The sequence below is a fragment of the Elephantulus edwardii genome, unplaced genomic scaffold, assembly GCF_000299155.1.
Source record: "Elephantulus edwardii isolate Elephantulus edwardi_28Jun2011 unplaced genomic scaffold, EleEdw1.0 scaffold00079, whole genome shotgun sequence".
NCBI lineage: Eukaryota > Metazoa > Chordata > Mammalia > Macroscelidea > Macroscelididae > Elephantulus > Elephantulus edwardii.
The window spans coordinates 10,801,846-10,818,187 of NW_006399829.1; the positions used below are offsets into that span (position 1 = coordinate 10,801,846).

Sequence of the window (16,342 nt, forward strand, 5' to 3'; positions counted from 1 at the left end):
GAGGGTAGAGAGAATAGTGCAACAATGAATGAGTGGAAGCCCAAAATCTCTGTAAATGTTTATGAAAATTAATAAAATATAATTATAGAAAAAAAAATACAGGGTTAGAAGCATTACAAATTTAATGAGAATGTACAAATAACAAACACGTTTTTTCACGTCTGAAAATCAAAATACAATCAATCACTATCTTTGAATGCACTAATTGTTGCTCATAATATCACTTATGAAAATACATCCATCTTGCAAATTAATTCAAGATATCAAATACATCTCTACTATGTTCATCATTACGTCGTCAGTCTTCCTCTTGAACTGTTAAAACACACCACCAATTCTGTATTTCACAGTAATTAGTTGCATTGTATCTGCATATCTGATCATATTCAAATTTCAAAAGTTGATAATAATCTTCAACTTTTTTACTTTACTTACTGGTGAGTAAATCTGAGTAACAGTCATAAATCTGACAAGAGGTCTTCCTTGTTTAGATATAAATATCTTATTACTGACAGTACTATACTTCAGAATAGATTATGAAATATTTTGTCACAATTAATTCAAGCCTATAATACCATTTCCTCTTCAATTTGTCATTTCCAGACATTAATACCCATGACTTATCTACTTAAGTGTTCCATTTTCGGGGGACAACTTAAATTTTCTTTGATTCTTAGTTGGAACATTCCAATTATTAATAGATGTTTCCAGCAGTTTATCCTCATTCTGAGTCAGACCATATAAGCAAATCAACATTCCAAAAGCTTCACTCCATGCACATCATTAAGGATAATAAACAGGAAAGCCAATGCAGCCACTTACGCAAGAAATTATGAGGAATGTCAGTGGGAGTAGTTGAGAGGCTTGTTACTGATAGGTACTCTGAAGTCAAGTATGATTCACTGTCCAAGTGAGAAGACCTGCATCATGTCCTATCTTGTGCCATGCTCACTATCTCTCATATATCTGAGCCCACTGCTGCAGTCACTGTGTCCATCTATCTCGCTGAGGGGTCTTCCTCCCACTCGCCGACCTTCTCTCTACCTTTCCAATCATGTTATCCCTTTCCAAGGAACAGCATGAGTATAGAGAAAAGCACAGAAGGATGGGAAGGACAGAGGACTATAGGATGACTCCATAAAAAACAATGATTTTAAGAGTTAGATTTTATTTACCAATATATAGACTAGAAGGAGAAACACATATTAGGGATTACTTAATATATTTTCATATGATATTGATCCAAAATAAAAAGAAATAAACTCAATATCCATTTTCCAAGGCTAGTACAGGTGACTAACAAGTAGATATTATTAAAACAATATTATGAGATGGTGAAAAAAACTGATGTTGTAAAGGGTTTCTGATTTCTTGGATCCACAATCAACATCCAAGTAAGCAGTAGACAATAAATAAAAACGTAATCTACTGGGTAAATCCATTGTCAATGTCCTCTTTAAAGTACTAAAGAACAAGAATGTACTTTAAAAGATGTGCACTGGATTCAACCACGTTCTCATCATATATATATGTGAAAGCTGGACAAAGCATAAGGAAGACCAAAGAATTACTGATGCCCCTGAACTGTGGTACTGGCCAGAGTTCGGAATGTACTGCCACGGAATGCCAAAAGAATAAATCAATCTATGTTGGAAGAAGGGCACCCAGAGTGCTCCTTAGGGGCAAAGATTATGAGACTTTGGGCATGCTGTCAGGAGTCCCTGAAAAAAAAAAGTTACATCATGCTTTGAAAGCTGGAGAATCAGAAAAGGAAAGACCTTAACCAGATGAACTGACATGCTATTGTAGTTATGTGCCGTCGAGATGACTATGAATCATAGAGATGCTATCAACAATGGCTCTAAACCTTGCCCTACCCTCAGCCCACCTCACCACCTCTGACACACTCTACCCCAGTGGCCCACATTGTCAATCCATCTCGTCTAGGGTTTTCTCCTCCTGTGCTCTCTACCCCTTCCAAGCATGATGTCCTTCTCCAAGGACTGGTCCTTCTTTGCAACACGCCCAAAGTATATGAAACAGAGTTTCACAATCCTTGCCTCCAGAGAGTAACCTGGACTGCAACAACTCCAGGACAGACTTCTTCAATACAACTCAAAGGCATTCATTCTTCTGTCATCCTTTTTCACTGTCCAGCTCTCAATGTGATAGCAAGCAACTAAGAAGACCAAAGCCTGAATCAGGTGCACCTTAAGTCTCTAGACTAACATCATTGCACGTTAGCACTCTGGAGAGGTCCCCAACAGCACATTTCCCCAGTGCAACTTGTCTTTTGATTTCCTGACTGCTGGTGCCAAGAGTGCTGATTGTGGATCTGAGCAAGAAGAAATTGCTAACAACCTCAATCTTTTCTCCATCAATCATGATACTGCCTACTGGCGCAGAACACAGTGACTTCAACCACGAAGTTAAATAAAGTGGACATTGTGAAGATGACACATGATGAGGCAAGGTTTAGAGATATTGTATGAAGGATAACTCTGGGTCAAGAGTCACAAAGAGTCAATGCAACAGCACCTAAAAACAGCAATCTAGGTGAAGGTGGTGTTATGTACTGTCAAGTCAACTCATAGCTAACCCTCTGATTGGTTTCCAGAGGCACTAAATTGCATGGAAGGATACTGCCCATCTTTCCACTGTAGAGCAGCTGCGAGATTTGGGCCCCATCTACTTTGGGTCGAGAGTGCAAATTCTTATTTAAATTAAGCTACCAGAGCTCCTTGGCATACTATAGATACTTGGCATAGATATTAATTTTCTAGGTATCCATGCCTGTACCAGGGAACTCTATCTAATGGCTTAATGGTAAGGATTCATTTCTATGTTAATTATTAAGGGAGTTTCTGGTAACCTATAAAAGGCTAGTAAGAAGCTTCTGAAAAGAAGCTGCACCACAATCCCAAAGGCATGTGGTTCGAATGCAACAGCTGCTCCGTGGGAGAAGGATGGGCAATCTCCTCCCTGCAATTAACTGCCTCTGAAAACTCACTGGAGGTCAGCTACGGGTTGGTTCTGACTCGTCAACAAAATGCTACCTATTAAGACAATCTATAGTATAGTTTTACTAACATTAATCCAAAATCATTGACAAGAGACCTGCCAGAAATTCAAACTGGATTTAGAAAAGGTCATGGCCACAGCAATGTCATTGCTGATGATCTTGGTTAAAAGCAGAAAATACCAAAAGGATGTCTATCTGCATTTTATTGACTGTGCAAAGGCATTTAACTATGTGGATCACAACAATTTATGGCTAACACAGAAAAGAATGAGAATTCCAAAACTCTTAATTGTGCTCATATGAAATCTACACCTAGACCAAAAAGCTGTCAAAGAGTCCAAACATTGAACAATTTAAAAAGGAAAAAAAGTGTGAGTCAAAGTTGTATGCTTTCTCAATGTCCATTTAATTAGTATTCCAAGTAAATCACTCAAGAAGCAGGACTTTATGAAGAAGGATGAGGCAATTCTCCATTTATCAAAAATTTGATACAACTTTTTGAGCGTGAAAAGAAACCTTACAGACTGGGAGAACATTAGATCAAGACATTTCAGACAGAGATCTGCAAGAAACAAAAGACTGGTAATCACAGAAGGGGCAAAAGACAAGAAACAACTCTTCACAAAGGACATTCAGATGGTCAACAAACACATGAGGAAATGTTCAAAATCAATGACAATCAGAGACACAAATCAAAACTACACTGAGATAACCATCTCACCTAACAGAAGTAATAGCAAAGTTCAACAGGACAACGAACAACAAATGCTGGAGGGAATGCAGATGGATGGATTGGCACTCTTTGGCACTACTGGTGATATTTTAAAATGGTACAACTGCTATGGAAGGCAGTTTGGCATCTCCTTAAAGAGCTGAACATGGAAATTTCACCTGAACTAGCAATGCCACTACTAGCAATATACCCCAGCAAAATTAAGAACTTAGACACAGATGGAGATTTGTACACCTACATTCACAGCAACATTATGCACAACAGTAAAATGGAAACAACCCAAATACTTGATAAAAACATGAATGGATCGAGAAACTATGGTATAGTCACACAATGGTATACTAAACAGTATTGAAGAAAAAAGGATTCTTAAAGTATGGCCCAACATGGAAGAGTCTAGGGGGTATTGAGTTGAGTGAAATAAGTCACAGAAGGCCAAATGCTCAAGACCACTACTGTGGGGAAGATACTGGGCAAGATATACGAATAAATGTGCAAAAGGGAAAGGGGAAGAGGAGAAAGAGGGCAGAAAAAGATGGGGAATCCCAGAAATGTGAGTGGATAGGGTTTAAAAGAATAGGTAAAATGCAAAGGGAACAATAATAGGCATAGATCAAAGGAATTAATTATGTAAAATACAATGTATATGAATGTGTAATATACTGTGTACATCAATGAAATAGAATGTATATGAATGAGTGTATAACACCTGAAGTTCATGAACAAAAAAATAATAAAAATTTCAGTACTGATAAAAAAAACTAAAAGCAGGAAAGTCAAACTGGTTTATAGGTTTAAGGGAAACGAGAGGTCAGAAAATTACTTATTTGACCTACAAGAGTAATATATATCGTTGCTGGGTTTTTTGGTTTAAAAAACCATTCTGAATTAGTTTATGTTCACTTAAAAATCAAAGAGATTTCACATGTAATCTTTAAGGCTTCTTTACACTGAAAAATATTGTAGTATTTTGTCATGACAACTTTTGGGGGCTGGGCAGTGACTGCCCCTATTGGTGGTCATGAGCTGTCCATTAAACTGGTCTTCCTATAGCCCTTGAAGACATATGAATTCATCTAGATAGACATAATGAACGTCCAAAACCATTCACAAAGCTTATTTCTCGACATGCCTGTATTTAATGTCATGATGATATAAAATTATTTCAAATGTCTTTTTTCACTTCAATCAATGAAAGCAAGGTCACAGTTAAGGGCAAAACAAGACAAAAGATGACGTTGCATACCACCAGATTATGACTGCCAAGATAAGAAAGAAGGAGCTAAGGTTCCAAGAGCTGGAAACAGTCCCAAGAAGGAAGAATTCAAGATACTAAAGAGTTGAACAGAAGATTTAAACAGGCAGCACAGGATGACAAAGTAAATATTACAATGAAATGTACAAGAAGTTGGAGCCAGAAAATCAAAAGGGCTAAACTCGCTCAGCATTTCTTAAGCTCAAGAAACTGAAGAACAAATTCAAACCTCGAGTTGCTATAATCAAGGATGCTTTGGGCAGAATATTAAATGATCCAGGGAGTATGAAAAGAAGATGGAAAAATATACTGAGTCACTGTATCGAAAGGAATTGGCAGACACAGAAGAATTTCATGAAACAACATATGAGCAAGAGCCTATGGTGATGAAGGAAGAAGTTCAGGCTGCTTTGAAGGAAAGAGCAAAAAATAAGGCCCCAGGAATAGATGGTATACCAATTGACATATTTCAGCTAACAGATGCTGCCCTGGATGTGCTCACCAAATTGTGCCAAGAAATCTGGAGAACCACCCCTTGGACAACTGACTGGAAGAGATCTGTATTTGTTCCATCCTAAAGAAGGGAGACCCAACAGAGTGTGTAAACTACAGAACAATATCATCGATTTCACATGCAAGCAAGATTCTACTGAAGATTATCCAAAAACGACTGTAACAGCACATCAGCAGAGAACTGCCAGAAGTCCAGGCTGGGGTTAGAAGGGGTCGTGGTCCTAGGGATATTATAGCTAATGTTAGATGGACCTTAGCTGAAAGCAGGGAATACAAGAGGAATGTATATCTGTGTTTCATTGATTATGCAAAGGCATTTGACTGTGTGGATCATAACAAACTGTGGCTGACTCTGAGAAGAATGGGAATCCCAGAACATTTAATCGTGCTAATGAGAAACCTATACTTGGACCAAGAGGCAGTCGTCAGAAAAGAGCAAGGAAACACTGCATGGTTCAAAATTGGGAAGGGCGTACTCCAGGGATGTGTCCTGTCTTCATACCTTTTCAACGTGTACGCAGAACAGATTATCTGGGAGGCTGGGCTCTATGAGGAGAAATATGGGGTCAAGATTGGAGGATGATTTATCAACAATCTGTGTTATGCAGATGACACAACCCTGTTTGCCGAAACTGAAGAGGACCTGAAGCGCTTGCTGCAGAGGGTTAAGGACTGCAGCCTCCAATATGGATTGAGGCTCAATGTCAAGAAGACAAAGATTCTCACCAGTGGACCAAGTGGCAGCATCAGGATGGATGGTGAAGAGATTGAGATTGTTCACAGCTTTAGTTTGTTTGGCTCCACAGTCAACACTCTTAGCACCAGTAGCCAGGAAATTAAAAGCTGCATTGCCATGGGAAAGTCTGCTGTTAGGACCTCTCCAAAGTACTGAAGAGCAATGGTGTCTCTCTGGAGACTAAGGTGTGTCTGACACAGGCCATGGTCTTTGCTATCACTTGTTATGCAACAGAGAGTTGGACAGTGACTAAGGAGGATAGAAGGAGAATTGATGCCTTTGAGCTGTGGTGCTGGAGAAGAGTATTGAGAGTACCATGGACTGCTAGGAAAACAAACAGATTCACCCTGGAAAAGGTTAAACCAGGCGGCTCCCTGGAGGCAAGAGTTCTGAGGCTCCGTCTAACATACTTTGGACATGTTGTAAAAAGGAAGCGGTCTCTGGAGAGGGACATCATGCTTGGTAGGGTGGAGGGACAGCACTGGAGGGAAAGGCTCTCTATGAAATGGATTGATTTAGTGACTGGGGTAATCGGGATGGGTGTATTGGACAGTGTGATTGGCACAGGACAGAGAAGAGTTTAGGGCTATTGTACATAGGGATGCTATGAGTCTCAAGTGACTTGACAGCACATAACAACAACATAAATTGTATTTTTTAAAGCTCGCTATAATATTATCTGCCGTCCCACATTTCCTTCAGTTGCACCAATCAATGTACATAAACTTTCTTACTCACATGTAGCAATAAAAATAAAGTACAATTAAAAAATTTAATTTCTTAATCCATGAACCTCATTTTAAATACTTAATAACTACATATGGTTACTGGCGTCTGTAGAGAAAGGCAAAGTCACAGAATATTTCTATGAATCATCAATGAAAATCCTACTGTGTAATCCCCATTGGGAAGTTGTCTGATTTTTCTACACTTCAATCTAGACAGGTTTATGAGTCACTATAATCAAGCAAATGCGGTAGAAGTATGATATTGGACATCAAAAATCAGGTCAGAAAAGGTACTGTGACTATGACCTCAAGTTGCAAGAATACACACACAGGTTAGAGCCTCAAGACTGTGAACGTAGGTCCAGAAATAGCCTAAAATAGCATAACTGGAGAGAATACCTGAAGCCGCCCCATAAGAAAGGGCTAAGGAGAGGATTTTAGTTATCTTTGTTGTCATATACCATCCCGTCAGAAGTGACTCACAGCACACCTTCCAGCAGGTTTTCAGACAGTTAATTACATGGGAGGAGACTGCCCCAGTCTTTCTCCCATGCAGTAGCCGTCAGATCCAAACCATATGCTTTGGGGTTGGAAGTGCAACTCCTTACTACTAAGCCAAGGGACAGAAGAGGAAAGAAGGGAGTAGGAAGGGGACACGAAGGAGAGAAGAAAAGTTCTAAGTATCTGTCAGCTTACCCAGACTCCTGCTGTTTCACTCAATCATTCAACTGTCAGCAACTATGTCAGGCCCAGAACCAGAACCACCCAAGCCTTTCCTGAATTCTGAACCCACAGAAATCAGGAAAGAGAATGAATGAAATGATTATTGCTTTTTTAAGCCACTTTGTGTGCAAGTAATATGACAAATACATAAAAATGCCACAATGTGGGGGAGGGATGGGCAGGGAGAAAAATGCAATAATGACTCAATGGAAATCCAAACTTTCTGTAAGTGTTCATTAAAATTAAGAAAATAAAAAAATCCCATGTATTAGTTTAAAAAGGAGACTGAAAAAAAATACATCAAAATCTAAACAGTGCTTATAAAAAGTAGTGGAACCTGAGACTTTTTTCCCTCTCTTTTTTCTTATTTTTTGATATTCATGAGCCAAATCTGAATTTGGAGCACTACAGAAAACTACTCAGAATGGTACATAGATAGGGACCTACCTACAGAGCTGCCAATGCCTTCAATGCAGCTTTCACTTGGTCTTCATTACGAGTGGCTCCTGTTCATATGGTAGGTACTTGCTGAAATTTTTCAGTGTCAATTAGGGTTTTTTTTTGTAAAGTCAATCTGTGTATTCCTCTATCTTCTTTTGATGATTTCCTGGTCATTAAATATACTGCCCATAGCATCTTTCAATACTGTGACTCGAGGCTTAAATTTGGCTTTCAGTTCTTTCAGTTTGAGAAATGCAGAGCGAGTTCTTCTCTTTTTATTTTCCAATTCCAGCTCTCTGCACCTTCTATTATAAAACTTTGCTTTATCCTCTGAAGCTGCCCTTTGAAATCTTCTGTTCAGCTCTTTTACTTCAGCCTGTTTCCCTTTGTTTTGGCTTCTGAACGGGCTAATGCAATTTTCAGAGTCTCTTCTGACATCCCTTTCAGTTTTTTCTTCCTCTTTGTAACAACCTTTTTCTTTCTTGATGATATCCTTGACATCATCCCACAATTCATCTGGTCATCTAACACAAGATGATCTTGAATTTCAGATGGAATAGATTCAAGATCCTACCTTGGTTCTTATGGACTTATTTTAATTTTCCTTTGCCTCAATTTGAACTTGCACAAGAGTAATTGATGGTCTGACTCACAGTCCGCCCCACCCTAGTTTCAACTGCTAATACTAAGCTTCTCCAATGATTTCTTCCATAGCTGTAGTCAATTTGATTGTTATGCAGCCTATCAGTTGAGATCCATGTGTAAAGTCATCATCTGTCTTTTAAAAAAGGCATTTGCAATGAATAAATCATTGAAAATATAAAATTTGATCATTCCATTTCGAGCGTCATTTCTATCCAAAACTCCTATTTTTCAACTACTATTCCTTCTTCACTGTTCCCACCTTTTGCATTCCAGTCACCAATTATAATTAACATCTTGCCTGCATTTTCGGTCAATTTCAGACTGCAAGATTTGGTAAAAATTCTCATTTTCTCCCTCTTTGGCTCTAGACGTAGGAGCGTAATTTGAGTAATAGTTATATTATCAGGTTTTCCTTGTGCACTTATGGATAATATCCCATCACTCACAACAAATGTATTTTAAAAAGAACTTGAAATTGACTTTGTGAATATGAATGCAACACCATTCTTCTTCGGTTTTTCATTCCCAACATAGACGACCATATGATTAACTGATTCAAAAGGTACCCATCTCATCTGTTCCATTTCATTTTTTTTTTAAATTTAATTTTATTATGTGTTTTGTGTGTGTACCGTCAAATCAGATCTGAATGGTGCAGGAGGAGATTGCCCCTCCTTCTCCAGTGGAGCATCTGGTGGATTCCAATCGCATACCTCTGGGATTGCAGTGCAGCTTCTTGCCACTAGGCCTCCAGAGATCCTCCACCTCCATTTCAATTTTTACCATTTCTAGTTTTCCAAAATTTAAGCTATGTTCCAATTATAATGTTTGTCACTGCTTTTCCTCACATAACGGACTTCCATCTGGGCTCTACCACTACACTACTGTAACTATTTGCATTCCTCTCATGCTCATAGGGTTTTCAAAGGCCTGTTATTTAAGAAGTGGATGGCCAATCCTGCTTCCTAGTCTGTCTTAATGTGGGAACTCGACTAAAACCCGTCCACCATGGATAACCTTTACACATCTGAGACACAGGTGGGGTAACTTTCACTATCAGAGCAACCCACAAGTTATCTCTGTACAGCACACTGATGGACAGGTGCTACACCAATTAGAACAATGTTCTCCCCAAACACAACAAACTGCCAATTTAGTTTGTAACTCTAAAAGCAAATCAGTCTTCACACTAAAATCAAAATGACCAAACAGCTTTACATCTAATTGTTAATTAAACCAAGACAACATATCTTCTAAAATCCAACTACTTCAAACAAGAGGCTCCAAACAAGAGACTCTCAGACAGGACCCAAAGGTTTTTTAATCACAAAGGCCCACCTACCAGGTCCGGACTAGTTTAAACAAGAGGCTTCCAGCCCACAACTGGAGTATTCTTGTGTAGCCAGAGAATTCTCAAAACAATTGAGGAGTAATGATATCAGTTTGAGGAAGTGTGCCTTATTCAGACTATGGTCTTTGCAATCACAGGCTATGTATCGGAGAGATGGACAATGAATAAGGTTGACACAAGAACTGACTTCTCTGACCAGTGTTGGAGAAGAGTGCTTAATAGCCCTTGGATTGCTAAAAAGAACAGATAAGGCTTGGATAAGGTGCAGCCAGAGTGCTCCTTGAAGGCAAATATGATGAAGCCTCATTTCACATACTCTGGGCATGTTGCTAAGAGACGTTATTCCTTTGGGAGGGACATCATATTTGGAAGGTGGAGGGGCAGTGAAGGAGAGTAAGACCCTCAACCAGGTGGACTGACACAGTGACTGCAGCAATGGGCTTGAGTGTATCAGAGATTGTGAGGATGGCATAGGACAGGACAAAGGGTTGCTATGAGTTGAGCTTGATTTGATGGCCACTAACAACAACCTGTACAAAAGTTATTTTTAAGGCAGTTCTTGTACACTCAAAAGACTAAAAGCCTTTTAATTTGGTAATGGTACTTATAATTAAAATGAACTTTGTATAACAATATTAAAGTGTTACCTGCTAATCTCACAAGCCACTCGCCCCTTCATCTCTATGACATCAGAAGATGTGGCAAATCCCAATCTTCTTAAAACTCGTTTGCGACATTTCAGTTCATCCATTTGTAGGACAGTTCTTGCTTTCTTCAGTTCTCGCTTTGCAGATTTAATATCTACTGCAATCTAAGGCATATGAAAGTATAAGAAAATGCAATATTAAAGTCAACAATGTAAAATGGTGTTTATTTACAAATCATTAACTACTCTTGTAGAAGAACATCTTCCAATATACTTCTCTGTTTTCTAAGGGTTTTCTATACATTCTCAAGATATCACCAAAGAGGAATGAAATGTCTGAAGTTAGAAAAACTACCTAAAATGTTAACATATATGGAAAGCATAAACAATCAATTGAGAATCTTCAGGCAATGCAAGGAGATACCAGTTTTTAAGTCAGTAGTGAATTGTTATGAGTTTTCCCAAGACAGGATTCATTGGAAAACAAATTATGCTCCTTGAGTACAGACCTCATCAATTTTTCATGCTTAATAAATTAATAGGTAGTTCTAAAAACAAGGGGTGGGGGGAAGAAGAGAATGTATGATCTTATCTCTAGACTAAGTCCATTTCCATCAGGATGTGATGAATTCTTCCCTTTTTTGTCTTCAAATCTTATCACAAATATACCTCATCTGGACATGGTTTTATAAACACTAAAGGCTTTAACTTTAAAGACAGAGATGAAAGACTGAAATATAAATGTATTTTGAGGTAATACTTTCGACCTAGTGAGTTCTAAAATGTACTTAGTAAATAGTACTTAATTCTCAATAGTGCAAAGAGTATGGCTGAATAATAGCAAAGAAATTCTGGAATCCTGATGTGGGGGATTTAAATTCCCAAAACTAGAAACAGAAAAACAAACAAAAAAAAAGACTAGGGATTCAAATGCTGACAATTAAAGACCAGACATCTGGCAGAGGATCATTAATGAGGAGGGAAAAGGATAAGCAACTGTGATAGTCACGACAATAAACAGACAACTAATTATGTGAGCTCCATCTCACATACTTTGGGCATGTTGCCAGGAAAGGACAGTCCTCAGAGAAGGATATCATGCTTCTGAAGGGTGCAGGGGCAGTGCAGGAGAGGAAAACCCTACATAAAATGGACTGACACAGTAAATGGGGAAATGGCGGGTAGGTATGTCAGGGAAACTGAGATTGGCTCAGGACAGAAGAGGGTTCAGAGATATTATATATGGAATTGCTATGAGTTGCAGGCGATGTGATGGCACGTAACAACAACAACAACAACAACAACAACAACAACAACAACAACTGTGTCTTCTCAAAGATGTGGTCAATTTGAATCTGTGTATTTCACTAGACTATGTATTGTTGTTGTTGTTATGTGCTGTCGAGTTGCTTGCGACTCATAGCGACCCTATGTACAACAGCCCTAAACTCTGCCCTGTCCTGTGCCAATCACACTGTCTCTGATACACACATCCCAATTACGCCAGTCACTGAATCAATCCACCTCCTAGAGGGCCTTCCCCGCCTGCACTATTCCTCCACCCTACCAAGCATGATGTCCCTCTCCAGAGACCAGTCCCTCCTTACAACATGGAGCCTCAGAATCCCTGCTTCCAACGAGCCGCCCAGTTTCACCCTTTCCAGGATGAATTTGTTTGTTTTCCTAGCAGTCTATGGGACCCTCAATACTCTTCTCCAGCACCACAGCTCAAAGGCATCAATTCTCCTTTTGTCCTCCTTAGTCACTGTCCAACTCTCTGTTGCATAACAAGTGATAGCAAAGACCATGGCCTGTGTCAGACACACCTTAGTCTCCAGAGAGACACCATTGCTCTTCAATACTCTGGAGAAGTCCTAACAGCAGACTTTCCCATGGCAATGCGCCTTTTAATTTCCTGGCTACTGGTGCCAAGAGTGTTGACTGTGGAGCCAAGCAAACTAAAGCTGTGAACAATCTCTTCACCATCCATCCTGATGCTGCCAGTTGGTCCACTGGTGAGAATCTTTGTCTTCTTGGCATTGAGCCTCAATCCATATTGGAGGCTGCAGTCCTGACCCTCTGCAGCAAGTGCTTCAGGTCCTCCTCAGTTTCAGTAAGCAGGGTTGTGTCATCTGCGTAACGCAGATTGTTGATGAATCATCTGTTCATATATTTTAATAAATGTTACTTGTAATTAGTAAATTAGATTGTACATAATTCTACCATTTCATTTCTGGCCTCATTTCTGTCACCAAGGCTCCATTTTCAAAATACTGGTCTAAAATACTGTTTCTAAAAATATGTATTCTAGTTACCAATTACTATTGACGTAGATTGATAGCATGTTTAACCAATTTCAGAATGCAAAAGTCTGTAAAAATGTTAGGTTTCTTATCTTTGGATTTAGTGGTGGGTGTATAAATTTGAACAGTTCTACTTACATGTCTTTCTTGTATAACTGTGGACACTATCCTATCACTTACAGCACTGTACTTCAGGATAGACCTTGAAATGTTCTTTCTGACAATTAAGAGCATTTCCTCATGAAGGCTATTTCAGTCATGAACCACTTTATTGCAGTTTCAATGTCAGAATAAAATCAAACTTGTAATTTTTAAAAAATGCTAACACCATTTCTCTTCATCATTCCTACTATATAGTAGAGGTATGACTGTCTGATTTAAAATAGTCAACTATTAGTCCATCACAGTTCACTAAGGTATAGGATATAGTCAATCTTTATGGATTATATTTCATTTTTCACAACTCCTCATGTCTTAGATTCATAGTTCATATATTCCATTTTGCAATTATTTAGGAATGTTTACAGCCATTTCTCCTCATCTTGGTTCTTGCTCTATCAGCAAATGAAGTTTCTTCACTGGGTGAAAGCTTTCAGGCAGCCACATCATTAAGAAGGACTCCACCTTAGAGAAGGCAGCTCTTCCCCAGTTGCATTTTTATTTCCTTTTAACGTCAAAGACTATGGACTAATCTTCTGCCATAATGCTCTCACATGATTCATAGTTTAGGACCATGCAAAGGGCATGAGTATGTGGTTCCTAATAAATTGTAGTCAATACTTAGAGGAATGGGAATTTTAGAATACTTAATTTTGTCCATATGGAACCTGACCATAGACCAAGAAAGTCTTTCGAAAAGAACAAGGGAATATTACATGGTTTTAAAAAATCAGGAAGGATTTATATCAGTTGTATCCTTTATCTTTATTTATATATTCAATATGTCTCCTGGGCAAATAACTGAAAAGCTAGACTTACATGAAGAAAATAAATGGCATCAGAATTGGAGGAAGAGTCTGCATTATATGTATGACACACCTTGCTTGCAGAAAGTAAACTTTAAACACTTACTGCATAAGGAAAAGACTACAGCCTTCAATACAGATTCTATCAACATCAAAAAAACAAAAATCCTCACCACTGGACCAATAGGTGACAACGTGATAGAAATGGAAAAGACTGAAATTGTCAAGGATCCACAACATCCACTATAGCAGCAGTCAAAAATAATCAGAGAAAGTGTTTGCCAAGAACTACTCCAAAGTGCTTAAGGATGTCAGTTTGAAGACTAAGCTCCGCCTGACCCAAGTAATGGTTATTTATCACTGTTTCATATGCATGGGGAAGTTGAACAACGAATAAGGCGTACCAAGGAAGAACTGATGTCTGTGAACTGTGGTGTTGGGAAAGATGGCTGCTTATCTCATGGACTGCTGAAAATAAACAAATCTGCAAATGTAACCAGGGAGCTCCTTACAGACAATAATAATGAAGTTTCTTTAGGTATTTTGTCAGGAAACATAAGTCCTTGAAAAAAGATATGCATGGTAAAGTAGAAGGTCCACAAGAGAGAAAGCTCCTCAACAAGATGTATTTGTCTGGAAAGAGAGGGTAATGGTGGGTATAGTTCAATGGTGATTAATTTTGTAAAAAATAATGAATGGGGAAAACTGTATGACTGTATGAAACACACTGTATATGAACTTTGTAAGTAAACCAGTATTAAAAATAAAATAAAAAAAGATGGATTGGTTACTATGATTGCAAAGAGGGTTTGAGAATGATAGATTATTGTTCACAGGGTCGCTATGAATTGTAGTTGGCTGGAGATGACTTAGCAACAATAATATACTATAATGCTTTCCTTTATTTCAATTAACTCTTACAGCAATCCTTTAAAAGGGTGTTGTTATGTGCCGTCAAGTCGTTTGCGACTCATAGCGACCCTATGTACAACAGCCCTAAACCCTGCTCTATACTTAAATATACATTTTAATGAGAAAATTGAGGCAAAGATAACTGGCTAAGGTCAGGGAGCTGTGGCTGGTTGGGATGAAAAAGTCAGTTGCTGGTGAGAGATGAAGATAAGGTTCAAACATCAGCTACCAGCCTCTTAACATCTTACACTGCTGTGAACAGCTGTGTAACCATATTACCAGGGTAAGAAGAAATGCAAATCTACCCTATGATGACTTCTAAGGTCTAACAGAAAAAGTGGACATTTGTTTTCTGAAGTTTGAGAACGCTCATATATGGAGCTTAAGAGAGTACTTTGTTAAGTATTCAGAAATATACAAAGGTTGAAAGTTAGTGAAAGAAAAGTCCAATATTTCAGATTTTTGTGAGTGCACAAAAAAGCTAGAAGGGATGAATAGTGCTTTAAAGCTATAATGACACCATCCCATTAAATACTGGACAAAGGGCTTAGGTATATTCACAGATCATTAGGACAGTACAGGATCTCATCTGTAGTTTAAAGGTTCGCTATGTGTTGTAATCAACTCCAGTGTATTTCATAACAATAATAATTTTGGAAACTAGGCCCTTGTGGAAGTAGAAATAACTTAAAAACAAATATGCCACTCAATGGATATAAAACCTAGTTTGTGATAAAGATAAATCCAAGAGAACTACAACATGTGCACACAAATATCTTTATACAAATATTTACAAATATTCACAAGATAAAGGTAAATAATCCAACTGAAAAATGGGTACAAGATATGAACAGACACTTCACCAAAGATGACATTCAGATGGTTAACAAGCACATGAAGAAATATGCAAAATCCCTAGCTCTAAGAGAGATGCAAATCAAAACAAGTATAAGCTATCATCTCACCCCAGTCAGAATAGCAAAACAGCAAGCAACAAATGCTGGCGAGGTTGTGGAGAAACTGGAACCCTTACCCACTGTTGGTAGGAGTGTAAAATGGTGCAACCACTGTGGAAGGCAGTATGGCACTTTCTCAAAAAGTTGCAAATAGTGATACCATTTGACCCAGCAATTCCACTACTGAGAATATACCCCAAAGAGACCATAACTGACATCTAAGCAGATATATGCACACCATGTTTATCACGGTTTTGTTCACAATAGCAAGGAGTTGGAAACAACCTAAGTGCCCATCAACAAACAAATGGACAGAGAAGCTGTGGTATATTCACACAATGGAATACTACACTGCATTGAAAAACAAGGAACTCGTGCAATATTATTCAAAATGGGTGACCCTGGAGGACATT

General features: G+C 38.5%; 1 protein-coding gene across 1 annotated transcript in view; it reads right to left on the reverse strand.

The window, feature by feature from the left end:
• SKIV2L2 (superkiller viralicidic activity 2-like 2 (S. cerevisiae)) overlaps positions 1-16,342 on the reverse strand; it is a 120,128-nt gene that overhangs the window by 18,886 nt on the left and 84,900 nt on the right. Inside the window, exon 24 of the mRNA XM_006889591.1 lies at positions 10,795-10,958. Within this exon, the coding sequence (XP_006889653.1) occupies positions 10,795-10,958 (164 nt within the window). The remainder of the gene's footprint in view (positions 1-10,794; positions 10,959-16,342) is intronic.